Raw genomic sequence first — 26,369 nt, 5'->3', positions numbered from 1 at the left:
CAGCACAACCTCTCATCCACGCCTCTACGTTCATACAACAAAAAAAAAAGAAAAATAAAGTCCTAATTAAAGGGAGAAGAATAATTGTTTTTATCCAATTGCTGACAGTTAGAAGGCTAAGCTCCACCCACTTGGTCTCCCAGCAATCCACTTAGCCCAGGGGACAGTGTTAGGCCTCACTTAGGCCTTTTCCACAGATTATCTAATTTGCACTGGATTATATGGCAGTGTAGACTCAAGGCCCTTTCACACAGCTATATAACCCAGTCATAATCTTATATTATCTGCTTTGCACTGGATTGTTTTGACTCCACATTGGCATATAATCCACTTCAGTGTGCATTTTATACAGCTGTGTAGAAGGGGCCTCATATAATCCAGTTCTAAGCAGATAATATTGTAAGACAATTTATCTCAAAAGGGGGTTCTGGCACAGGAGGCGATGAGACAAAAATCCAGTCTCGAGAGAGTGCAAAAGCAAAGTTTATTTTCACATAGCTATGAGAAGGCGGAACAGCCGTACACCCCAAAAGGTTTGTACTCGCAATGGCTGCCACGAAGCGTGGCGTCAGAAACAAAGGATATATATGTCGTCTTATCTATAACTGACCAGTTATTGAGGGTCTTCTTCACCTCCACACCTCTTTGGCACAAGTGATGTCTATGATCTCATTTGTTGATCTCAAGCTAGCATTTGGCCTTGGAATCTTCTGGAGAAGGTACCAGGCAAGAGAAGGGGAGGGGGTGACAAGATAAGAAAGGTACAAGATAGGAAAGGAACAAGAAAGAAGAATGATGCAGAAGCAAAAATTTGACTGCTGTGCCTGTGAGATAGAAGTCCAGTTTGCTCAGCTGTCTCCCTGTTTAATCAGTGTGGTGGGTACTGCGCAACTTGAACACGGGATTTCGGCTTTATCTTGCTCTCAATGGTGCATGTTCACGTGCCTGTGTGTATGCTAAAGCTACTAGCCTAAAAACAATCTAGCTCATGAGGCTGTTTTGTTAATATATTGGGACTTTCTTTGACTCTTGGGAAATCTTTGTTTGTTTAACCAGGACTTGGCATAACACAATAGGTAGATCACATTCATATACAATGAGACCTAACCTAACCTTCTGGCACTGCTGGCCTGAAAAATTGTTCATGTTCTAGTGGTTCTTAGATCAACGAGACTGATTATTTATAATGAAACCATAGCCCAAAGAAAAATACATTAGCCAGAATTCACTAAGGAAGTTAACCTAGAGCTATGCATTCATGACTACTAGTTCATATTCAGGATCCTATTTGCTCGCAGATTCCATTGTGATGGCCAAGGGTGTGTTCCTCTCTTGATCGAGAAGTAGCTGAGGCTTCCACAGCCCCACTAACAAAAATGATCTCTGCTATGAGGATGAACAGTGACAGGAAGCTTGCGTGTAGGTGTAACGCTAGGCAGTGATGGGAAAAAGTGGAATTATTAGTGTGCCTCTGTCACAGAAATGGGGACCTGAAGTACCGGGAAGATGCTCTCTGGTGGGATTTGGTTACTGGACCCTCTTGTGGATATCAAACTCCATGGATGCTCAAGCCACATTATATAAAATGGTGTAAAAAAATGATGTCTGTTACATAAAACCACCAAATCCAGATTTACTTTTTGGAATGTCTTTATTTTTGAATATTTTCAAGTTGTCGATGGTGGAATTTGTGGCTAGAGAGGGCCAACGGTACTACCTAATTCCAGAATCAAACGGTTATGCACTCATAACTTTTCTCACAAATTCCAAATTAGATAATTTCAAGGCAACTTCAATACTTTATAAGCAATTGATATAGAGACATAACTAAAATTTAAGAGGCATCACCCTCTTCCGATACTTCAGGAAATAGGATAAATTATTATTAATAATTATTATTTCACTTCTATCCCGCTTTTCTCCCATGGGTGGGATTCAAGTGCTAGAATGGGTCAAAAGCATCCTTATTACCATGCTGGGAATACCTCAGGACAACAAGTCCTAATAAGGGGGTGAAATTCAGAAGCCGTATATCTTTAAAAAAAATCAGTCCTCTTTATGAGAGACAGAAAACAGAGAAAATTCCCTTCCTTCTACTTTTTCCTACTTCTTGCAGGGGGTTGGACTGGATGGCCTGTTAGGTCTCTTCCAACTCTACAATTCTATGATTCTATTTGTGGTGTCCGTCAATGCAGCTTCTGAGGGAGAAAGAGACCTTGGGGTCAGCGTGGGATGACTGAGAGATGGCAAAAGGGTGGGATGTTGGCAAAGCCACTTTCTTGAGGAGTGAGGTCAATATCTTCAGGAGGCACAAGGGACTTCAATTGGAAACTCTGCAGGATGGTGGTGAAGAAAAGGAAAAGCTCCATGCGGGCCAAGACTTCACCCAAGCAGTTCCGTTTCCCTGAAGAAGAAGAAAAAACAGAATTTGTCTGCAGGCAAGGAGAAAAACATCCAGCTTTGTCTCAGCACTAAGGGCCCTTCTACACTGCCATATAATCCAGATTATGAAATCACATTACCTGCTTTGAACTGGATTATATGAGCCTACATTGCCATATAATCTAAATTATCAAAGCAGATAATCTGGATTTTATATGACAGTGTAGAAAAAGCATTTGTCTTTTTATGGTCTCCTTTTCAACAAGCAGCCATCTCATTGTCTTATATTTACTTCTAAAAGATTTCCCTCGCCTCCACCTTGCTATGGGTTTGTGGATGGTTTCATTGTTCATTAGGGGAATCCTACACACATATCTCTAAATCCAAATACAGTTTATGGAGACTACTTTTTAAAATAAAAAAACAACACGTTTTCAGATTATACACAAAAATCAGCTACATGCACTGAAGTTGGAACATATGAGGAATATTTAGTTAAAGAAAGAGGGCAATGGACACTTAAGGGTAGAGAAGAATTAGGGATAAAAGATTGGTTCAGTTTCTACCAACTGCAAGATAGATTTAGAAAGGATGCGGCGGTAGGATTTGCATCCAAAAAATCTGAGTTAGAATGTATCTTTGACAGAGGTAACAAAGGTTTACTCTCAAGGCTCTATAAATTTATTTTAGACTACAACTTAGCAGACAAACAAATAAAAACTGTTAGGATTTCTTTGGCCAAAGACTTTGGTAGAAACGTAGATCTGGAAGAGTGGGAACATCTTTGGAGAAAGGGGTTTAAATTCTCTCTGGCTGGCTCAATTAGAGAAAATATGTTTAAAATGTTTTATAGAACATACATAACTCCAGAGCTTCTGGCGAAAATAGAGAAAACAGAAAGAGGGGCCTGTTGGAGATGCAAGAAAGCGAAAGGAACCTTTTTCCACGTATGGTGGACCTGTAATACAGTTCAAGAATTCTGAATAAAAGTGGTCAAAGAAACAAACAATATGATTACCAAAAAGGTCAAGAAAAACCCGGAAATGTACTTATTAGGTTTATTTAGAAGGCATATTAGTGCAGGAGATGAAGAAATTTGCCAATATTGTTTTGTTGCAGCAAGACTAATAATAGCTAAAACATGGAAGGGGGAAGAAAAGCTAGGTATTAAAGACTGGAGAGATAAACTGGGGGAATATATCCAAATGGCCAAGCAGAAAAATAGTAACAGAGGAGGAAATAATGAGGATTTTGTAAACAAACGGAGGCTGGCACTTGGGTATCTGGAAAAGAAGACAAAGGTAGATTTGATGACTGCCATAAAGGGGATTTAGCGAAAGAAGATACATGGGTAGTTGATGGTTAGTGATACTTACTGAGGGGTATCGGAGGTCTAGGGGGTTGGGTTCATGGGTGAGGGGCTTGGGGGACAAGGATAAGTTAAGGTATAACAACGGTACAGCCACTCTGTGAATATCCATTAGAGTAACAAGCGCTGGCTGTACACTACAGTGCAAATCTCTATATCTTTCTGTATTTTTTTTCTTTTTTATATGTGTGTATTTTATTTTACTTCTTGTTTTTCACTTTCATGAATGTCTGTTATAATTTCTAAAATAATAAAAAAATTAAAAAAAATCACATTACATGAAATTCCTGGAAGGGATCTCTACTGGCCTATTGTAAGCAGTGTAAAAATAGAGCTTGCCCAAGCAGGGGGGGGGGGAGAGAAATGTACAACTAATATTATAAAATCATGAAATTCAATCCACAGAGTATATGAGGAGGCTCTTAACCCTTACATAATTTTGCATGTTTCTTGTGGGAGAATAAGGAGGCTAAAAACACAAAAAGTCACACGTTTGAAAAACAAGCAAACTAACAAACAAGCATGTGATCCTTTTCCTCGTGTTGTATTTAGGATAATACTACCTGAGGAGAAAGGCACAAAGGCATCATTCTTCTTGAAGCATCCATTCTCATCCAAGAAGTTTTCTGGGCTGAAAGCATTGGGGCTTTTAAACATTGTGGGATCATGCAAGACAGTGCTGAGTATTGGGTAGACTGTCATCCCCTGGGAAGGAGAAAAGTTATGAGTTCAGAATTGCAAAATGCAACTTGCATGGCATTCCTCTATCCACTCCTGGTCCATGAGCTCCATTTCAATGTTCTATCTAAAGATAGTGGGACAGTTGGGTTTACCTGAGCTTGGCTCTGCACTTAAATAACTTTTCTTGGTTGAACTTTCTTTCTTTTCTTTTTTTTCTTTTTTTTTTTAAACACCCTCTTGTACCTTAGGGATTAGATATCCTCGGAGTTCAGTGTCACAAGTAACCATATGGGCCAAACTCATAGGAAGAACATCACTGCATCTCTGCACTTCGTGGATAACGGCATCTGTATAGGGCATCTGCCTCCGGTCTTCAGTGTTTGGGACACGATCATGACCAATCACTCGATCAATTTCTTCATGCACTTTTGCTGTTAAAGAGATATATATATATATGATTAACTGATGTGGTTTTTTTGTTTCTTCTATGAGTACATTCTTCAGGTCAGTAAAAAAAGAAAAGTTTATGTCAAATATTTTTAGTTTTGTGGGCCCTTAGTATTCACCAAAGTTTTTTCCCCAGGTTACTTAGATGCTGAGTTTCCACGATTGATAATGGCGTAGGAAAATTATATCCCGTATATAAAACAGCAAACAATTCAAACAAGTGCTGGAAAGAGAATGAGGACCTGTGAAATGGTGAGAACTTAGCATCCACCAAATCAAGAATTCCTTTTCCTTAAATATTTTAAGCCATTATTGGCTAAACCCCTTAGATGCAGAACCCATGGTTATAGCAGGCTGACTATCCTCGAATGAGTGTGGAAAAGAGGAAAATAGGGTGGAACCTGACCATAGAATTGACCAGGAGCTCACCATAAATTTCTGCTGGAGGATCTAGAGACTCCAAGAGAAGTATGATCTCTAGGGATCTCTAAATCTTCTGGGATTACCCTGTGGTCTACTTTGGGCAAATACTGATCATAGTAAAGTTCAACCTGCCAATTCGGGCTAACTTTCAATGCAGGAGCAGCAACAACAACAACAACAATACCTTGCACTTCAGGATATTTCGTCAGAAACAAGAAGCCATATTTCAGGGTGCAACTCCCTGTCTCTGATCCACCAAGAATCAGATTAAGAATGCTTAGCTGCAAGTTCTTGATATTATATTCACTGTCTGAATTGTCTTTTTCCTGAAAGTAGGAAAGAACAACACACTATGAGACAATCTGAATAAGAACCACTGGTAGGTTAAATGGGAAAGCACATTCTGCCCTAGACTGAAGCTAGACAAGTCATATAACCCTGCTCAATTAGAGCCTGGTTGCCCATCTGTGCTTCAGATGCAAAGTATGGAAAATATAGACTGGCATTCTGTGCTCCAGTTATAGATTCCTAGCCAAGAGTTCTGGATCCATAATGACTCCATATTCACACTGCCCCCCTTCCTCTACTTTACTAAGCAGAAGACACTCCAAGGAATGGAGGTCTGTTCTGAATTTGACTGCAGCTCAGAATGACATTTCTGCCAGGTCCCTTCTGCAAAAGAAGTTGTAATGATCTGAAAGAAGACTCCTGTTCCAAGGACATGTCATCCAAAGGCCCTGATCATCAGCTCTCCGTCAATGTGACAGTTTTTTAAAGCAAACAATGTATGCAATTAAAATATTCGAAGAGCCACCTTTGCTCCCTATGAAGGAAGTTTCCAAGCTTGGGAGTAGCTACTGAGAAGGGCTTCTTCTCAACAATCATGCTACTACAGCTTGCAAAGGCTCTCCTTGGACTCCATGTACACTCTACTTTGTGGTATCAATTCTCATCTTCTATTCTGCTCTGCATCCACACTTCAATTGGAACAAAGTGAGATAGATTAAGGATTTCTTATTTCATTTCCGTAAGTGACAAGGAATAATCTCTTCAGTTCAGGACACTTCATGCACCTTCATGTACGAACAAGGTACCTTTTCCATCTGGATAAGGAAGCAATCAATATAGTCACGTGGGAAGTTAGGGTCAAAGGTTTCTTGGTTCTTCTTGATTCTCTTGGCAACGAAGAGCCTCAAATCCTTGGAATCATAGAGCTTACTGTAGATCCCTGGAATATAGTTCAGGTAGTTGGCATAGACGTCATAGAACTGCATAAAGAGAGAAACCATGCTAAATGGATTAGCTGCCATTTTCCGCCAAAGCATCAACAGTAATCCCTTACTTTGTCTTGAAAGGATTTCCGGTGCTAATAACAAAGGGAACATCCAAGGCCTCTGTTTTGTTCAGAGTGGGATGAACCAAAGACATCCTAATCATCTCCCAAAATATGTGAACCACCCGGGTTTAATGACTGGGTCATTGTGACTTCAAAGATCATTTGTAAGCAGTCAACTATTGCTGGTGGAAGCATTGAAGAGACCTAGACATGGAAAAACAAAAACAAGGGAGCAAGGAACCTGGGATAGGAAAGCAGAAGATCAAAACATATGAAGAAAGGCTTGGATGCCATGACTTCTACAATTTTGGATTTTTATCTTACAACATAGTACAGATCTAATAGCAGCAAAGGCATGATGGAGTTGGGAGAAACTCCAAGGGCCACCCAGTCCAACCTCCTGCCATGTTGGAACACAAATCAAAGAACCCTTGACAGATGGCCATCAAGACTTAAAACCCCGAGAGAAGGAGACTCCACCAGACTCGAAGGCAGTGTATTCCTCTGACAAACAGTTCTTACCACAGTGGTTCTGGGGTCTCCCGACAATTTTGGCCTTCAACTCCCAGAAATCCTAACAGCTGGTAAACTGGCTGGAATTTCTGGCAGTTGTAGGCCAAAAACATCTGGGGATCCTAGGTTGGGAACCACTGTCTTACCATCAGAAAAAATCTTCCTAATGTTTAGATGGAATATACTACACTTGATCTTAGCCATAAGCCGAGAAGCGATTCTGGGGCCTATTCTTTATCTTCTTCAGACAAATACTGTGTCGGAAAGGATTTTCTACCTTTTGTCTGACACTAACCCTGTGGTTACTCATAAAGTGGCTCTTTTTGCCCTGGCAGCACAGAAGATCCGGGCAAGACTAATCTCTGATATTGCAGTCGACTGTACTGGGGATGCTTTTAACTAATAGTGGTTATTTATATCCAAGGTGTTCCCTGCTTGTTTTAATAATGCTGTACTTACTTGGTTTTATCTTGTTTTTAATTATGTAGGTGCTAAATCATGAAATATGTAGTATTTTAAGGACGTATCTTGACATTGATATATATAGCATTTTAATGTTTTAACGATCTATATAGGGTTTTAATGCCGTGTTTTTAATAATCTGGCTTTCATGTATTTGTTTGTTTGCCTTGCATGTGAAAGACCTATGGTCTTAAGGCAGGAATGAAGGGGTAGGAGGAAATGGCCATATAAGGAGGTACGAGCAGGCCAGGAACACAGCCGATGGGTTATCACATGATTTCCCCGAAATCATGTGTTTTGAGAGAAACGAAAGTAATGAAATGTAATACTGCACCACAAATATGCACCAATGGTTTGATATGTGGGCGTTCGTAAACCGAACCCATTGAATTGTATAAATAGACACTTGACCCTGTCGGCGGGGTTCTCCCTTTTCAGCATCTAGTTGTGCGTGGGATGAACCTCTGCAGCTGCATGAACTTTAGTAAACTGCTTTCTTTGGGAAAAAACTCCAGTTGTCTGTCTCCTACTTCCACTGCGTCCGCACAGACACACGAGAAGCCGAGAAGAGGGGAAGTCTGGCTTCCGCTACATTTTCTGGTGACCCCGACGTGATTCCACAATAAGACGAGCCAGGAGATCGGAGACGGATCCCGTTGGCGGGACGGTCCCAACTCAGCGGTGGGGGCCAGAGGCAACTACCGTGAGACGAGAAGGGGCCCCTGAATATTGCAAGACCGGCTGCGGTACTTGCCTCTGATGCCAACGCCGGCCGACGGTGGGAGCCGCAACGACAGCGAGGTTCCAAAGAAACCAGCCAGGAGGAAAAGGATCCAGGGAAAAGTCCAGGGGCGAAGGTTGGTCCGACGTCTACAGCAATCTGGCAAGTATAGTGGTTAAATGAGACACTAAGGGAACACAGTTACCAGCGCCGGGAGGGACACACAAAGGTTCCCAGGGAGGTATAAAGGGGTTCTGTCTTGTGATTCCTGACGCATACCGTTGAGTGTCCGGGTGCCCAGGCCAAGGCAGTCTCCTCTATTAGGCAGGATGGGAGGCAGTGGGTTCAAATCCACCACCTCATTACAGTGTATGTTAGACAATTTCGGCTCAGTTGCAAGTAGAGCCGTAGAAGGAATTCCCCAGAGAACAAGACTTGTGAGGGTGCCCCAAGACCAAGTCGTGCATGAGGATGAAAATCCAAGACTGAGTCGCAACTCCCGGGGAAAGGAAAAAAAAATGAAAAAAAAAGGGGAAGGTGACATACCCTTTTGAAAACAAAAAGGAAAAAAACTGTTTGATTTCTTTGTCATGTGTGGGGAATAATGAGTTTCAAGTTCTGCATGTTTCGTGGTAATATTGAAGTGAAAAAAAAAGAGTCTATAGATTTATACAAAAAATGTTGAGCACAAATATCTAGAAATGTTTTATTACGGTTGAAAAAATCTGATTCGAAGAGGGTCTGTCTGTGTTAGTTTGCTTTTGCTGACAAGCTGCAGAGAGGCCAGAAAAAGGAAGGGAGGGTGTTAAAGTTGTGTTGAGGTTCAGAAATTGTGTTTCAAAAGAGTTTTCCTTGTTATTTCTGAGAAACAAAGGCTGTTTTCTTAAAAAGTTTTCTTTGCATCTGGGCCTCATGCCAAAAAAGATAGTGGGAAAATCTTGGCAGACAGTCCAAGGTAAAAACGATAAGTTATGAACTTGTTAACTGTGTCTTAAAAAAAAAAACTGATCCAAGTTTATTAGAATGTTTCTTCCCTGTCATTCTTGTTAAACTCAGGCGAAATGCCCAGAGAAAGATAATGGAATTCCAGTGGACAGCCAAGGTCAACGAAAGCCGCTGTGAACTAGTGGAGTTTCAAAAATGTAATGTGAATTTAATATGAGGGAAAAAAAGAAAGAAAAATGATGATAAATGAGTGATGATGTAAATATATATATATATATATATATATATATATATATATATATATATATATGTATATAATATATATATATTATTGGGGTTCTGCTTTCACCTGGATCTTAAATCCTTGCTTTGGACTTGTTTTGGGACAACTGGGTGAGAATGTTTCATGAGCTGAGAGAGAGTGTGTGACTTTATCTAAACAACTAACCACTAATCAGAATTCCTGTTGACCTTGTGTGAATGAGATGTACGTGTTGAATTCAAAATGCATAAAGAGTTATAAACAATGTTAGTAGATTTTAAAATGTATGTTGGACATGTGAATTTAATGAAAAAAGATGACAATTGAGTGATGTGATTCTAAATAAGAGATGTAGAGTGATTTTGGTTAAATCATTCTGTGTGTAAATATCTGCTATTTCCTGAACTGAGAAAAAATCCTGGTTTCTGTGTGCTGTGCATTCTGACCTTTGGAAAAAAAATGGTCTTAGGCTTGAAAAAAAAATCCTTGTTTTGAAAGAACAATGCTTCAGTGTTTTTTGGAGAACATGGTGATACAACAGATAAGAGCTGGACATTTGCCCAGAAATTGAATCTCAAAAAAAAAAAAAAATGAGCCTGAACAAGTGTACTTTTGAAAACTCAAGCCTCTGTGGGCTACTCCCCCCTTTTTCTGTTCTACAGACTGTTTAAACCCCTTACAGGTTATAGGGAAATGTTAAAAGTTCTTTTTTGCAGCACTTTGGAATACAAGTAATCTTGGTAAGTCAAGGAGAAGGAATGTGAATGAATGTTTTGGAAAGGAGATGATACTGAAAAGAGAGGACAAGGAGAGGAGTTATTAGTTGTGGAGACTTTGTATGGAAAACTGTCACAAGGTGGCAGTGCAAAAAAAAATATATTTATTTTTGGAAAAAAATTGATCCCATATTCCTGACACAGAAGGATTAAGAACTGACATTGATTTTTAAATTTTTGATTGACATTTTATTCAAAAAGGGAGCTAGTGCCCAAGTGATAAAAAGTTATCCTTTTGAGAACCAAAGGCATGATATAATTGGCTACGTCTCATGTTGCTTCATAATAATTTTGTGAGATTTGGATTCTGGACTTTGTGATTTTGGCCCAGCTCTTTCTAAAGGTTACGGAAAGGGAGGACTAGGACTTTTGTAAACGGGACATTAGATCATGCAAATAGGGGCATTTTTTCCATTGCCCCCAGCCTGGATTTTGCCAGATTTGAGAAGCGGCAGGAGGCTTTTCAACGTGTGTTACTGACAAATTTTGATCTGTTAAAGCTGAAGAATAAGCAACGAGTCAGTATAAAAGGGGAGTTGAGTAAGTTTAACACTGCAGCAGGACTGGAGTGGAAGATTGCATTGCAGCAAGTGGATAGACGATTGTTAAATCGTTTGCGGAAAAGAAAAGAAAAAAGATGCGGAGAAGAAAGATTTTGTTGGATTTCAAGACAGATGAGTGTGTTGTCGAAGGCACAACCTCTGAGGAGGCCTGCCGTGGATGTGAGCGAAACGACTAGAGAGAGTGCTTCAAGAGCCATACAGCCTGGAAGGATGAGTATTTCCCTTCCCTTCTTTTCCCTCTCATTGTTTTTTGCTACAGGTCCTGAACTCCTGTATGGGATAAACCCAGAAGTCTATGAGACATGTTTATTGAGAGGCCTGGGAGGGCCTATAGGTGTTGCTGAGTGCTAAGGCTGTGATGGAGTGTGGCATCAGGCTGGAGGCTGTAAGGGCTGACCAACTCAACAACATACAATTTTCTATTTTGACCCAACTCTCCTGGTTAGGACCTTTTGTAACGGGACATTGCAAATAATTCGGATTTTTGCCGGATTTGAGAGACAATGAGGGACTTTTTCATATGCCATCTAACAACCTTGCTTTTTAAGCCAAAAGGAGGATATAGCACGGAGACAATGTGACAAAGAATAAAATAAGTTAACCATTGCAGCAGGACCAGAGTAAAAAGGATTACTGCAGATCGCGAAAGAAGGCCCATGGAGGAATCGTTTCTCAAGAGGCCATGGAGGAGTCGTTTGGGAGCTGAATAGTGGCCTACCTGCCCCACCCGTGGAGAGACAAGGGATTTCAACAAGATTGGCTGAGACAAAAGTGATGCTGAACAGGATGATCGACAGATGGGTAATCCGTTCCCCCCCTTCTCTCTCACTATCTTCCTGCTTTCTTTTTCAGCTTTTTGGACTCCTGTTCCTAAATTGGAGATCCATAAGGCATTGTTACTGAGAGACCTGTTTAATTGTGTCCTAGTGTCTATAGCATCATAAAACAAGCTTGCCCCCTCCTCAATATTTTATCCTTTAAAATATTTAAGTGTGGCTGTCATATTGCCAATCACCCCCTTTCTCAAAACTAAACATATAAGCTGCTCCTCATAGGGCTTCACTTCCAAACCTTTGATCATTTTGGTGGCCATTCTAGATTGTCAATATCCTTCTTGAACTGTGGTGTCCATATATCCTAGTATATGATTAACATATCATTTTTGAAAAAGGCAAGATTCCTTCAATTTTTTTATGTTTGCATGTAACTGTAATCTAATCCTCTGCAAGCAAACCCACACCATGCCTGGAAACCCATTCCCAGCGGGTCAGAATCCTTGCAGTAAAAACACATGGAGAGTGACTCACTTTCCCACAACAAGAAACATGAGCGCTTCACAAAGTTTAAAAGGGGAGCTCAAGGCATTAGCAAAGTGGAATTCAACACAGGAATGAGATGTTTCTTTGAATGTGGGAAAGGATGACAAAATAATCAACTAACAGCAGATTTCTTGTATACAGGCTTTGAACCTGTCAAGAGCTGGTACAGACAGAGATAGAAGCTGGAGAGATATGAAGACAACAGAGAAAGAAAAATATTGCAGGGAAGTGGGAGAAAGTGGGGGAAAGAGAAGTAACAGTCATGTAGAAAGATCATCTTTATGGATAACAAAGGAAGAGGAACAGAAACTGGATTGGAGGTGGGATTCAGGGATTCAGGGATTCAGGACTGAATATGTGAAATCAATATCTAAGTAGGTGAGAAATGAAGAACGGTGAAAAATCAGGGGAGAGATTATGACAAATGGTTTTTATAATCATTTAAACTGATCATTATTGCAAAAGGTGTACCTGGGCCCAGGAAGTGCTCATTTCCCAGAAGAATTCATTTACCATCACCAAGAGGGCCTGAAATTCCTTGTCCTCATAGTCAAATCTGTTTCCAAAAACAATGGAGCAAATGATGTTGGTGAACATATGGCTGAGGAGGGTGGTAGGCTCAAAAGGCTTTTCTGCAGCACAGGAAAGAGAATGAATGAAGAATCAGTCCACAGATAGTCCTTCTGGTGCCAAGAATAGGACCCAGTGCACACAGTGTCCACTAAATGTTGGGCAAAGGAAGCTGTGGTCCCTCTTGCTCTCAGTACCTTCACTGAACAAAATTCAACCTGTCTTTGGCACCTCTCTTACCCTTTGTTTTCCGAAATTCCTCAAGCAGGAATTGGGCCTCCTCTTGGATTCGCTGTTCAATAGACTTCTTCCCCATTCCAAAACTCCTCAAGACGGCGAGGGAGAACCGGCGCAGTTCCTTCCAGCGTTCTCCATTGGCAAAGCCCACTCCTGAAGGAAGCAGGAGAAAAATGACATGGCAAGCAGAAACAAGAGCAGAACCAATGTTGTAAACATAACTGGGATGCCTTACCATATCCTTGGAAGGTAGGCACCATTGAAGGCATGCAGACTCTTCCACTGAACTTTTCTGCCTTGTCTATCAGGGCCTCCTTCACAGCTTGGTGTCCACATAAAACCAGAACCGGACGTGATCCAAAATAGACGGTGAAAACAGGACCATATTTTTCATTTAGCTGTAGGGGAAACCAACCTGTATGTCTACACACTCCTCTAGTTTAGGCCAACCTTTTATAACGGTGTCCTTTAAAATGGACTAGTATTCCTCATTTGTGAACAAGAGTACGTTTCAGAGTACGCAGAGTTTTGCAATTATACTTTCTGATGTTCTCAGTCATTTCTAAAAGAGCTTTTTTTTCTGTTGGTAGTAGAAAAATTAGTGTGCATCTTACAGTCAAGGATGTCTTAGAATCAAACTAATAGGGTACTATTTTTGCACAACTACCAACAACCAATGTAAATATTGGAAAAATTGAAAAGTTTTGGAAAATAATACATTTAGAATGTAATAAGATCCTCAAACTAAATATGATCTTTAAACCAGAACTTCTCCTGGGTTGTATGACTCTGAAGTTAAAATGGAGACAAATAAAGATAAACTTTTTACTTATTTTATAACAGCAGCCAGGATACTTTTGGCGAAAAATTGGAAATCTAAAATAACCCCCACTAAAGATCAATGGATAAATAAAATCTTAGATATAAGAGATATGGACAATTTAACTTTTTGGATGAAGAGTAACTCCGGCAAGGCCATGAAAAAAACAATTTGGGAAGATTTTGAGGATTACCTTAAAAAAGAAAATGATTGAAGACAGAAGAATTCATATTGGAAGAGAAGAACGGAACACCGATCCCCCCCCCCCCCAAAATATAGGCAACTTCCCCTCCCCCCTTGGCCCTTCTATCCTTCCTTCTCCAATTCATCTCTACTTTTTCTCCCCTAACCCCCCCCCCTCCAGGCCTGTAGCGAGGGGGCGGTTTTAGGGGTTCAACACCCCCCCCTGAAATTTTTCAGGTTGTAAAAAAACCTGGTTTACTCATGAATTTTAACTGGTTAACCAAATCCCCATGCTAAGTCTATGAGACACAAAACATTAAGAGTCCCTCCAGGCACTATCTCAAGCAGATATTGACAGGTTTGTAGCGGGGAGGGGTGTGTGCAAGGGGTTAAACACCCCCCCCAAATTTTTAACACCCCCCCCGAAAAAAATTTCTGGCTACGGCCCTGCCCCCCTCCCCACCTACCTGTACCTTTGTACTATCCCACTTCCCCTTCCCTAAACTTTTCCTCACGATCCTTTCCCTTAGCTTTCTACCCCTGGTTCACTTTTATGTATCAGCAAAGTCTCAATAAAAATTATTTTAAAAAAAGATATTTGGAAAACGTGCTTATTGCATGAATGTTATTTTTCTGGCTTTTTGTATGAAAAACATTTTATCCACTCCACCCCCCAAAAAATTTAGTTCTCTTCGCACAAAAATGAGTATTTTTGTTCTACAAAAAACAATGTCTGAGCACAGTGTATTTTATAAGAGGAGAGCTTTCTGCAACACTCCTCCAATATCTACATTTAAATTTTTTAGAGATAATAATGGGCATTAGTGAGAAATATCACCCCTGGGCAAGGGCTAAAAGCCTTGTAAAAAGACAGTACCCAGAATTCCGTACTGTAGCATTGAGCCAAGTGGTACCAAACAGCATTAATTCTACAGTGTAGATGCATTTGTGATCATTAGAGCACTCTAGCAAAGAAATCCAAACCACTCACCAATTCCAGATTTGCAGAGGGTGGAGCTATATCAATTAATAGAATATCAAACTACAAATCCTAGAAACTAATCCTGACAAGAATAGCATTTTGGCTGCCTGGTGTCCTTTAGGGTGCATGTAAGTCCCATCATCAACAGACAGAGAGACAGGGGGTATGGAAGATAATATTTAGGTTGTCTTTGATAAGACATTTTTGTCAATTTTCTTCATTACATGCAATAAAAGATACAAAGAAAGAAGAAAGTAAAAAAAGTAAGCAGACAAAGAAAAAAAGATGATTTCCAGTGTTCATTTCAGCAGTTAGACATACATACAAGAAGTACCATAACCAATGGAGCCCCCAGATGGCGTAGTGGACTAAGTGACTTGAAGGTTGGGTTGCTGACCTGAAAGCTGCCAGGTTCGAATCCCACCCGGGGGGAGTGCGGATGAGCTCCCTCTATCAGCTCCAGCTCCATGCGGGGACATGAGAGAAACCTCCCACAAGGATGGTAAAACATCAAAACATCCAAGCGTCATCCTTGCAGACAGCCAGTTCTCTCACTCCAGAAGCAACTCAAGTTGCTCCTGACACGAAAAAAAACCCCCATAACCAATCCTTTGTCATTGTTCCACTCAACAGTTAGCAGCTCTCCTTTCCCCCATAAAATGTCTGAAAGAGTCTGAAAAAGAGTCATACCTTGAGAAGAGATTTTAAGATTTCAGATGACTTCATCTGCAGGAAATTCCCGATCAGGGGCAGGGGAGTGGGTCCCGGAGGAGGTTTCCCTTTGTGCAACCGTTTCCTCTTAGAAGACATGAGCAAAGGGCAAGAAAAAAAGAAAACAAGGAGGAGGATGACTGCACCAGCCCATTCCATGGTGCAGATTGTTCGCTGTCCTTCTCTTTCGGCAGAGTGTAGAACTAGTCCCTTCTGGCTGGGGCTTCATGGACTATTATAGGAACTGGTTGGACACTGCCTTCTGGGTTACGTAACTGCACAGAGCAAAAATGTTGCATCTTAGTCCATGATACTGGGAAACAATACTGTTTATTCAGGTTAGATGCATGATTCCTGTGATGTCTTCTGACTATGATTCTATAAAGTTTCTTTCCGGAAGAATTTGTCCTGTGAATATTTTCCTACAGATATTCTAAGATATCTTAAGGTGTTTCCAGACAGGCAATTTATAGGAGGAACATTTGTATTCAAAAAAGCCTGTCCACACCCCCCCCCCCCCTCCAAAAAGCCCATGCTTTCTGGGCGGGAGGGGGTGTCCAGGTGTAATCCCGGAACTTTCCGGGATAGTTCCATTGTCAACACCTCCCCAAAAACCTCCCAAATCACTTTGAAGAGAAAACTTTTTACTGGGCCTCCATTACAGTCTTCCTGCAGCTCTTCGTGGCACATAGCAATGATGCGCCAGGAGAACGGGGGGGAGGGGGGGATGTAGCTCTCCTGGCACTACAGGAAGGGAAAGCTACAGAAAGACTGTAATAGAAGCTCAGTAAGGTTTTTAAAACTTTTTAAAGTGGTTTGGGGATGGGCTAGGTGTCCTCGTACTTTTCCAGGCTACTTTAGCCTAGAAAACCACGGAACTGCTGTCTGGACTGCAGTCCATACAGTGAAAGTATTGGGCTTATCCTGCACCTTCCTGGAATGAACGGAATACACCCATTAACAAATTAATTTGCCCCAAACCATAGTTTCCCTGGTTTGTGGCAAATAAATTCATGTTTTGCGAAAATGTTATTTGGGAACCCCCCTTTTTCCAGGAAGTCCCATATTAAAGTGGCTGTCTGAATGGGCCCCTTAACGCAAGAAATACAGATAACCACTTTATATAATAGGCACCAATTTACTTCATCATTGTAGATAACAGGATTTGATCATCTAAGGAATTTGGTTTTTATGGAGTTGGGGGGTGGGTGGGGGGCTGAGCAAAATCATGGTAGACACAAAAGGCCCGATGTACAGACCTAATCATGGAAAATCTAAGATGAAACTCATATGACAGACCTAAATGTAAATGTGCAAATTGATAGTATTTGTAGATGATGTGATATTGGTTGTGTAAAACCTGACAGAATGTACGGACATGTGTAGTGAATCTTACCGAGTGGGCCAGAAAGGGAGCCTGGATAACAGTATGGCAGGCCTCCATTTTGGGAGGGAATGCTAGGGAGTCAGCCATCTTGAGTGTGGAAGGTTGGAAAAGGGGAGGAGTTTGGAGGCTCCTAGGATTGGCCAGAGGAGTGGGGAGGAGCCAAGTCTTGAGAAGAAGGAGAGAGGGTGTGAGAAGAGAGTGAGGGTGTGTGTGAGAGAGCTGGGTGCTGTGAGCTGACAGGAAAAGGTCCGACAGCAGTTTTGATCTCTTGTGAGAGTTAGCACTAAAGATTGAATCTCCAGGCTGGGCTAGTTAACAGGAAGAACTCTAGGGTAGAGTTAGTTAATAACCCAGGGGGCTACCTAGATAGGTTAGTCAAACTCGTTACTATTCTCTGAAATAGAGCAAGGGTTTTGTTACCAGATAGGTTTGGTTAGATCTGTCTATAACAAAGTGAACTGAACAAGCAACCAATTCAAGCTGAAGTACTTTTGTAACCCATCATGCTTTTTGTACCTCTCAGAAGTAGTTAGTTGTCTGTTTAAAAATAAATAAATCTTATTCTATTTAACTTTCAAAAAGTCTCTACAGTACATCATTCCAACATCAAGCCTCTGTGATAGTTCCAACATTTTTAACATTCTATTACTACCAAAAAAGCCTCTTAATAAACAGCTGTTTAGGAGCCAGGGGTAAAAGCAGTGTTGGCAAAAGTGGGAGCAGATTACCTCCAATACTTTTAAAACAAGAAAATCCTAAAAAACATCTTAGGTTGGTGGCAGCTTTAATTCAAAAGAAAGTTTAAAGACAAACAGTGTTCACTTCACTCTAACACATAACCATCATCGTCATGCTATCATATTGGAGGCACAGGGCTGGGATCTTCTAGGCTTGGGGAAAGGTCTGCCCTGCCCTAGTTAAAGCAGTCCGTGTCCTCTCCTTCCTTGTTCCTGTGTGTTATAACATGCCATTAACCCCATCTAAGTTACCTAAAATGTGCAAAGACTGTGATAATTTATGTTGTAAGTGTGAGTAAACTGTCTAATGTTTGGTTGAGATAAATTCAAGAGAAAGAATGAATCCAACATGGTCTGTGAAAGAAAAGGAATGAGGTTGAAGAAAGGAATTTTGGTAGTCTCCTTCAATTTATCTCTGGAATGCCCAGACCATGTTTCCAATAGACAATCACCCACCTTGAGAATAGCGTTTAAGAATTCTGATGATCTGATCTGTAAAGTCAGGGCAGTGGATCCCTAAGGAGGATTGTCCTTGTGTGATACTTTCATCATCGCTGACGTTAATAACAAGTTAGAAAAGGTAGATGACAAGAAAGAAAGCAATTGCATCAAACAATTCTGTAGTAAAGGTTTTATGGTCATGTATCCACTCTAATTCACTTCCGTGTTTTTAGCAAGTGTAAGAGTAGATATGTGGAATGTTTTCCACTGAGATAGATGTCAAATTTGCTCAGCTCTTCCTTAGTTAATCAGTGCCATGATTCTTTGCTCCAGAGGAGATATGAATTTGCAATTTATTGTTTTTGCAGATAAAGTATTTGTTTTCTTGGATCTTAGGACTGAAGATCCAAGGCCATAAAGTAACCTTAGACTACAATGCAACACTGCTAATGCAGATATACTGTCAGAGTCTCTATTGAATCTCAGTATAGACGTTCTGGATTGCATTGTCTTGGAGCCACATTCAATTGGGGAAGTATTCTAAATTGTCAATACACTCTTCAAATGGCATGGCACTCTACAGAGATCAACTTTCTTTAGTTTTATATCAGAATGTTTTATCAACATGTCTGTTAATTTCTAATGAGCTTTGATTAATCCCAGTAGGTCTTAAAAAGTTAACCCATGGCACATGATTCAAGGCTATTTTCAATCCTGTACATGTGTTATTATACAGCAATCTCCTGTATGTGAGGCATGTCACACAACCTGTTTGTTCTGAGTTTTTCTCCCTGTAGCCTCCAAGTCCTGCTATGCAAATAGCCATGTTTATGCTCGTCAATTGTCCTGTTCTGTTGACAGTGTGTGGACACCGGCCCCATTCGGCTGGGGCTTTATGGACTCTTATTGGGGTTGGTTGTGCACTACTTTCTATGTTTCATAACTAAACAGACCTGGAGCACAAGCCAACAGTAAGAGCAGGCAGGAACCAAACATATTTACCAATAATCCCTGGAACTAGGGATAACATTATTGTTTATTTCTTCACAGCAGGGGGATTGGATTGGATATACAAACAGAAAGCATATGCAGACGATGAAATGTTGGTTGTGGAAAATCTGCAAAAATGTGTGGAAGTACTATTGACTCCATCAAAATTGGCTAAAATATCCAAAAGAGTCTAATAATTAATTTTTGAAGTCTAAACAACAAGAAGGATCAGATATTTGAGTTTAAGGAATGTATGCAAAAATGTCTAATGCTTAGTTAGAGTCATTCCGAGAGAAAGGATACAAGATAATTTCAAGACGTCCTCAGTACTTCATAATCATTCTCTTAGGATTTTTCAGGAGATAGAAAATGCTGGAATGGGTGTTCAGTTTTGCAGCATATGTACTAAAATTGGAATGATACAGAGAAGATTAGCATGGCTCCTGCGCAAGGATGACGCAAAATTCTGACGTGTTCCATTTTTTTTAGATCAACTCTAAACCTGGGAAAATACCTGGGGAAAATACAAAGGCATATTTTATCAGATAACACCACAATGGATATCACCATTAGAAGTCATACAAAGAAGAGAATTAGGATGAGGAAAATGGCCAACCTACATAGAAATATTGCATAAACAAAAAATCTTAAAAAACAAACAAACAAAACAAAAATTCTTAAAATCACAAGAAGAAATTAAGATTTTATATAAGAATGTCTCTTGGTTTCAGTATAGACAAATAAAATAATATTATACTAAAGATAAAGTGATAAGTTTTTCAGAAAAAGATTATATTCAGGATAACTTACTATCAGTTGAGAATAAGGAAATTACTAAAATATATAAAATCCTTTTGTGATGATCAACAGACAGAACAAGAAAAAGACTTCATGGTAAAATGGGCAGAAAACTTCAAACATGCAATAAAAATGGAAGAATGAGTAAAGATTTGGAATAACAAATTAAAATTTACATATTCATATTATCTTAAAGAAAACTGGTACAAAATGATGTACCCGTGGTATATCACACCTAACAAAATATCAAAATGTTATAGAAAAATATTTAGTAAAAAGGTGAAAGTGTGAAATACAAACTGGTATGTTTTACTACATGTGGCGGAGTTGCAAAATAGCAAACAATTTTTGGAGAAAAATTCATGAAAACACAGAAAATATTGAATTTTTTTACTGGAATTGACAGATATGAATTTAGACAAAAATCAAGAAATTGTATTTAACTACTTAGCTACAACTACAAGAATAACATATGCAAGAAAATGGAAGAACAAAGAAATCCCAACGGAAGTAGGATGGTTATTGAAAATGGTAGACATAATGAGCATGGACAATTTAACACAACATTTGAAGAAATACCAAGGCAAAATAAACAGAATAATCGATTGCACTTTATTCAAAAACGATTTAAAGCAAGAAAAAATGAATATAAAATACAATATTAAGAGGAAAGAAAAAACTTTTTGAATCAATACAAAGAGATGGAGCAAAATATGTAAAGAAAAGAGAATGGAAGACAAGAAAATCTCCCATTTACATCTTTACCTCCTTTTCCTTTTTTTTCTTTTTTCTCCCACCTAATGAGCTCATGTGAGCCTTTTCTCTCTTGTAAATATATTTTTTCTCTCTTTTGTGTAATAAACATTATTCCAAAAAAAAATGGGTCAAAAATATCCGTGTTACACAGCTGGGATTTCAGTAGTACCCAAGAACAACAAGACTTAATATGGGACTGAAATATTGAACCATAGGTGGTGGTTGTTGATGTTGTCATCATTAATTGTAACTCTCCTATGTGTGGCAAAGTCAATGACCAGAATAATTGCCCTTCCATCTCCCCGTGGAGTTTGAGAATGTAGATTATACAACAGCCCCAAGCTGAAGAAAAAAGGCACCTGGGGGTCAGCGTGGGATGACAGAGAGGTGATAAATGGGTGGGACATTGAGAAAGCCATTCTCCAGCGGGGTTGGGTCAAGATCTTCTGGGGACACAAGGGGCTTCAACTGGAAACTCTGCAGGATGGTGGTGAAGAAGAGGAAAAGCTCCATGCGGGCCAGTGATTCGCCCAGACAAATCCGTTTCCCTAAAAGAGAAAGAAAAATTTGTCTGCAGGCGAGGAGATACACATCCAGCTTCTCTGATCAGATGACTCCTCAGCTGCAACTCGTTCCATGTCCCCTCACCTTGTTCATAATGTCTTTGGCTTTTTAAGGACTTTCCTTTCATCTCATTGTGTCATATCTACCATATACACTCATGTACTAGTTGACCTCTTTTATAAGTCAATGTCAAGTTTGGAGGCCCAAAATATGAATTTTTATATGACGCCTGCATAAGTCAAGAGTCATTCTGTATAACGAGGGAAAGCACTAATGTTTCCCAGGAGGCCAGCCAGCCCTAGTCACCATGACCTTTTCCCTACCCAGGCATCAAGACGTCCAGAAGTCATAATGTGCTTCATCCAGGACATTATTCATTTCATGTAAGACAACCAGGCTTCCATATTATACTCAAAAAAGCACATTACATGAAGATCCTGGAATGGAACTCGCATAATACATGGTCCTATTGTAAACAGTGTGGATTGCTCAAGTTGAGATGATGATGATGATGATGACCAATTTAATTTAATTTTTAGCCTCCTCTTCCCATGACTCAAGGTGGAATTACAGCATAACTAAAAGACGTACACATTGTAAAGTTTCTATAGATACACATATTAAAAGGTATTTTGAATAAAAGATACATATTAAAATGTATTTCTATAAAATACTCAGAACAGAGATTAAGCATTGCCCAAGGAGGCAGGTGAAACAGGCAACTAATACTTTAAAATCTTGAAATGCAACCCATAGAGTACATGAGAAAGACCCTAACCTTTATACATATATTAAACAAACCATCTAACAAGCAAGAATAGAATCCTTGTCCTCATTCGTGTGTTTAAGAAAGTTCTACCTGAGGAGAAAGGCACAAAGGCATCATTCTTCTTGAAGCATCCATTCTCATCCAAGAAGTTCTCTGGGTTGAAAACACTGGGGCTTTTAAACATTGTGGGATCATGCAAAACAGTGCTGAGCAGGGGGGAAACCTCCATTCCCTGAGAAAGGGGGGAAAGGATTTATGAACTTAGAATGGCAAAAATTCAGTCCCAGAATAGAGCATCTTAAACTGCATGTTTCCATCCACTCATATTCCACAAGAGCCATTTAATTGTTCTGTGTAAAGACTATAAAACAATTGGGCTTATCTGTCTTCAATCAGAGGTTGAGGCTGGTTTTTTTTTTAAGGAATAAATAAGTAAACGTCTTACAAAAAAACTACATTCAAAGAACAGAAGAACCTTAAACTGTGTTCATGGTAACCTCTGCATGCTCAAGGAGCATTCAGGGAACCCGTGAGAAAATGACAGAACAGTTCAGACTACCTTGATTTGACTGCCTCTTCATCTGTTTGTTGGATTCAACAGCATTATAACAAGGCCTAGGCTAACTTCACTAACACTCATGATCCCATAATGGGTGCATCTGCAGTATAGAATCAATGCAATTTGAGACTACTATAACTGCTATGGAACAGAATTCCCACCATTGCAAGTAGATATTAATGTTCTAGACTGGTATGTACTGTTGGGGTGTGCACAATACTGTTTTGCAATACCGTTTTCAGAGGATTCGGGTGACCGGGAAAGCCGGCAGTATTTTGCAAAGCTGTAAGATACTCAATGAACAGCCACATCCTGTTTCTGAAAGATATACTGGACAGTTGGATGTTTCTGAGTTCCAGAACCCAATTTCAAATCTTGCTCCTCCTGGTAACAGTTAACTTTCAGATGGTCAGGAACAAAAACAAGTCCTCATCCATATGCTAACATATGTTTCACTCATGGACAAGTCTTGCTGCACCTGTGCTATACATCCCTCTTATTTTTTCTTTTTTTTTGCAAAGGCACTGTGAGCTACACATTTTCACTATTGTCCTCCCACTCAGCTTACTTCAATTGCTGCAAACGAAAATCATCTTTGGCCATCTTGACCACACTGATGTTGTTTGGGCTGCATGTATCCCACTTTCCTCCCATACAACATTAGAAGGTGTTATGTTGACTATAGCTCTAGGTTTCAAATTAATTGGTCTCCTTTTATCTTTCCTGGTTGTTCCACTACCTTACCTTAGGGATGAAGTATCCTCTGAATTCAGTGTCACAAGTAACCATATGGGCCACACTCATAGGTACAAGATCCGTGACTCTCTGTATTTCATGGATGACAGCATCTGTATATGGCATCTGTATCCGGTCTTCACTGTTTGGGATGCGATTATGGCCAATCACTCGATCTATTTCCTCATGCACTTTTGCTGTTGAGTATATTCAGAGAATTAACTCCTGGGTTTCTGATTCCCACAGGGAAATGGGATTTTACTATGAACATGACTAAAGAGAGGCATGAAATCTCTGTGCATTCATTGTAGGAAGACCAACACCACATGTGGTGGAGAAGGGAATATGAACTCATTTTCCTCATTCCTCATTCCTTGTACCTCTTACTATCATTTTGAACTTTCCAGTTATTTCTGAAATGATCAAACATGCTATTTGCATGCCTCCTAGTGATCACTAAACATTTTCACATCTAGTGGGCCCTCCGTATCTTTTGTAGTTTGTTTCCAAAATATCAAAATTTGAAGATGCTGAAGTTTCTCTATAGATAATGATGTAGTGAAATGGCGTGGCCAATCTCAATGGACAAACAAATATTGAGGAGAGTGTGTGATCTGTGAGGTCATGGGAGCTATAGCACTGTTTGCTCATACATCCTCATAGTACTCCATAGGTGGCCAAACCAAAATTTACTCCTCCCCCCCGCCCCCACAAATACTTCAAAGCTATTATTGGCTAAATTCATAGATACAGAACACATGGGGACAAAGGGCTGACTGTGGTCAAATATCTATGATTTGAGTTGAATCATGGAGTTGCCCTGGAGAAACTAAAGATTCATAGAGATAACCAATTATCAAGTCCACAAAAGTTAATCCTGCCAATGTTGGCCAAATGAGATAACAATGATAACAACAATACCTTGCACTTCAGGATATTTCATCAAAAACAGAAAGCCATATCTCAGGGTTGTGACTGACCGTCTCTGTTCCAGCAAAGAACAGAGCAAAGATGGTGAGCTCCAAATTCTTAATACTAAATTCACTAAGTGGATTGTGTTTTTCCTGAAAGTAGGAAAGATGAAGAAATCATGTAATGATTCCAAGGTGAACCACTGGCAGAGCCCCACCACCTTCACCCACCAAGAAGATACCTTTTCCATCTGGATGAGGAAGCAATCAATAAAGTCACGAGGGAAGTTAGAGTCAAGGATCTCTTGGTTCTTTTTCACTCTCTTGGCAATGAAGTGCAAGGCATCTGACATAATGTTATGGAGCCTGGTGTGGGGCCCTGGGAAGTACTTCAGAAGTGTGGGAAACATGTCATAGAGCTGCACGAGGAGAGAAACAATGTTGAGTGGGTTTCCTGCCTAATTCCACCATAGTTGCAGTCCTTTAGTTTGCTTCTGGGGCTAGAAACAAAGGTGGCTTCCAAGATCTCAGTTTTGTTCTGATGAGCCCAGTTTCAGGGCTGGATATGAACATACAGTAGATGAGAAGTGAAGGACATCAGGATATTACTATCAAAGACCAATAGTTTTCTAAGCAGCAAAACATTATCACAAAGTGAGTAACATTCGGGTACCTGGGACCAGGTTGTGCTCATCTCCCAGAAAAAATTGTATATTATCCTCATAAGGGCCTGGAATTCCTCATTCTCATAGTCAAAGCACTCCCCAAACACAATGGAGGAAATGATATTGGAGACTGCACAGCCGAGAAGGTGGGTGGGCTCTAAAGGTTTCCCTGCAAAACAACAGCAAAACAAAAAGAAGTAACAATCTTCAGAAGGTACTTTTGGTTCCAAGATGCACACTACATCCATTAAATGCTCCCCCTTTCAGGATTAAGCTACTTCCACGCAACAGAATGAATTCAACATGCCTGGCAACTCGCTTACCCTTCATCTTCCGAAAATCCTCCAGCAGGAATTGGGCCTCCTCTTGGATTTGTTCTTCAATAGACTTTTTCCCCATCCCCAAACTCTTCAAGGCAGTGATGGAGAATCGGCGCAGTTGCTTCCAACGTTCTCCATTGGAAAAGGCCACCCCTGCAGGAAAGAGGAAAGAAATCCTAGGACAAGCAGAAGAAAGAGTTTTAACCATTCCCCAAAGACAACTGGAGTGCCTCACCATATCCTTCAACAGCCCTCTCCAATGTAGGCTTGGTAGTCCTTCCACTGAACTCTTCTGCCTTGTCTATTAGAGCTTCCTTTACAGCTTGGTGTCCACACAAGACCACAACAGGACATGTTCCCAAATAGACGGTGAAAACAGGGCCATATTTTTCATGCAGCTGTAGGAGAAATGAGCATTTCACTTCTGGCACTATCTTTGTGTTTAGGCAGACATTTTGGAATGTTGTCGTTTGAAGTGGATGAATTTGGGAACAAACACATTTCATTTCACATTGCATTGCAATGGGTCTTACAACCGGGTTGTTGTATGTCTTTCGGGCTGTGTGGCCATGTTCCAGAAGCATTCTCTCCTGACGTTTCGCCCACATCTATGGCAGGCATCCTCAGAGGTTGGAAGGTATGGAGAAAATACCTGGTCTTTTTTCTCCATACCTCACAACCTCTGAGGATGCCTGCCATAGATGTGGGCGAAACGTCAGGAGAGAATGCTTCTGGAACATGGCCACACAGCCCGAAAGACATACAACAACCCTGTGATCCCGGCCATGAAAGCCTTCGACGACACGGTCTTACAACCATTTCAACATTGAAGGTACTTTACGCTGAAGATCATATCTGTTGTATCCCAGCCACAGGCTGGCCACGGCCACGTTCAAGATGATGACACTGAAGGGGACTTTGGTTTCCAAGATGGAACAGAAGAGGATTCTGGGGATTTTACAGCAGTCTGAGCCTCCTGTTAGAAACATGCAGTTTCACTTTGAGCAAGATGACCTGCTGGCCCCAGAAGTCAGA

At 40.3% G+C, this 26,369-nt stretch overlaps 1 protein-coding gene, 1 non-coding gene and 1 pseudogene across 3 annotated transcripts; 1 reads left to right on the top strand and 2 right to left on the bottom strand.

Moving 5' to 3' along the window:
- Positions 1-467: 467 nt before the first annotated feature.
- On the bottom strand, positions 468-16,041 carry LOC100557236 (cytochrome P450 2G1). 2 transcript variants are annotated; one of them, XM_003222843.4, is made up of 9 exons: positions 15,682-16,041; positions 13,242-13,404; positions 13,010-13,159; positions 12,671-12,831; positions 6,397-6,570; positions 5,487-5,628; positions 4,676-4,863; positions 4,315-4,456; positions 468-2,404 (listed from the first exon to the last, which is right to left on the bottom strand). In XM_003222843.4, the coding sequence occupies exons 1-9, from the start codon at positions 15,859-15,861 to the stop codon at positions 2,223-2,225; spliced, it is 1,482 nt and encodes a 493-aa protein (XP_003222891.1). In that variant the 5' UTR covers positions 15,862-16,041; the 3' UTR covers positions 468-2,222. The 2 variants fall into 2 exon arrangements, with proteins under 2 accessions (XP_003222891.1, XP_062818186.1); XM_062962116.1 differs by lacking the exon at positions 15,682-16,041 and adding an exon at positions 15,389-15,635.
- Positions 16,042-19,638: 3,597 nt separating this feature from the next.
- LOC134293885 (U6 spliceosomal RNA) lies at positions 19,639-19,743 on the top strand. The gene has a single exon (XR_010000859.1). It is a non-coding gene; the product is annotated as a U6 spliceosomal RNA (small nuclear RNA).
- A 1,306-nt stretch (positions 19,744-21,049) lies between these two features.
- LOC100552533 (cytochrome P450 2G1-like) lies at positions 21,050-25,840 on the bottom strand (annotated as a pseudogene).
- Between the last annotated feature and the right edge of the window lie 529 nt (positions 25,841-26,369).

This window comes from Anolis carolinensis, unplaced genomic scaffold, assembly GCF_035594765.1.
Source record: "Anolis carolinensis isolate JA03-04 unplaced genomic scaffold, rAnoCar3.1.pri scaffold_10, whole genome shotgun sequence".
Lineage (NCBI taxonomy): Eukaryota > Metazoa > Chordata > Lepidosauria > Squamata > Dactyloidae > Anolis > Anolis carolinensis.
This window is presented reverse-complemented; position numbering and strand designations above follow the sequence as displayed.

Excerpts from the sequence above, each read along its gene's own strand:
- LOC100557236 (XM_003222843.4), bottom strand. The coding sequence starts at position 15,861 with ATGGAATGGGCTGGTGCAGTCATCCTCCTCCTTGTTTTCTTTTTTTCT. Across the intron at positions 5,629-6,396 it reads TCCTTATCCAGATGGAAAAG|GAAAAAGACAATTCAGACAG; the intron begins GTACCTTGTTCG and ends TCCTACTTTCAG. Across the intron at positions 2,405-4,314 it reads CTTTGTGCCTTTCTCCTCAG|GGAAACGGAACTGCTTGGGT; the intron begins GTAGTATTATCC and ends CTTCTTCTTCAG.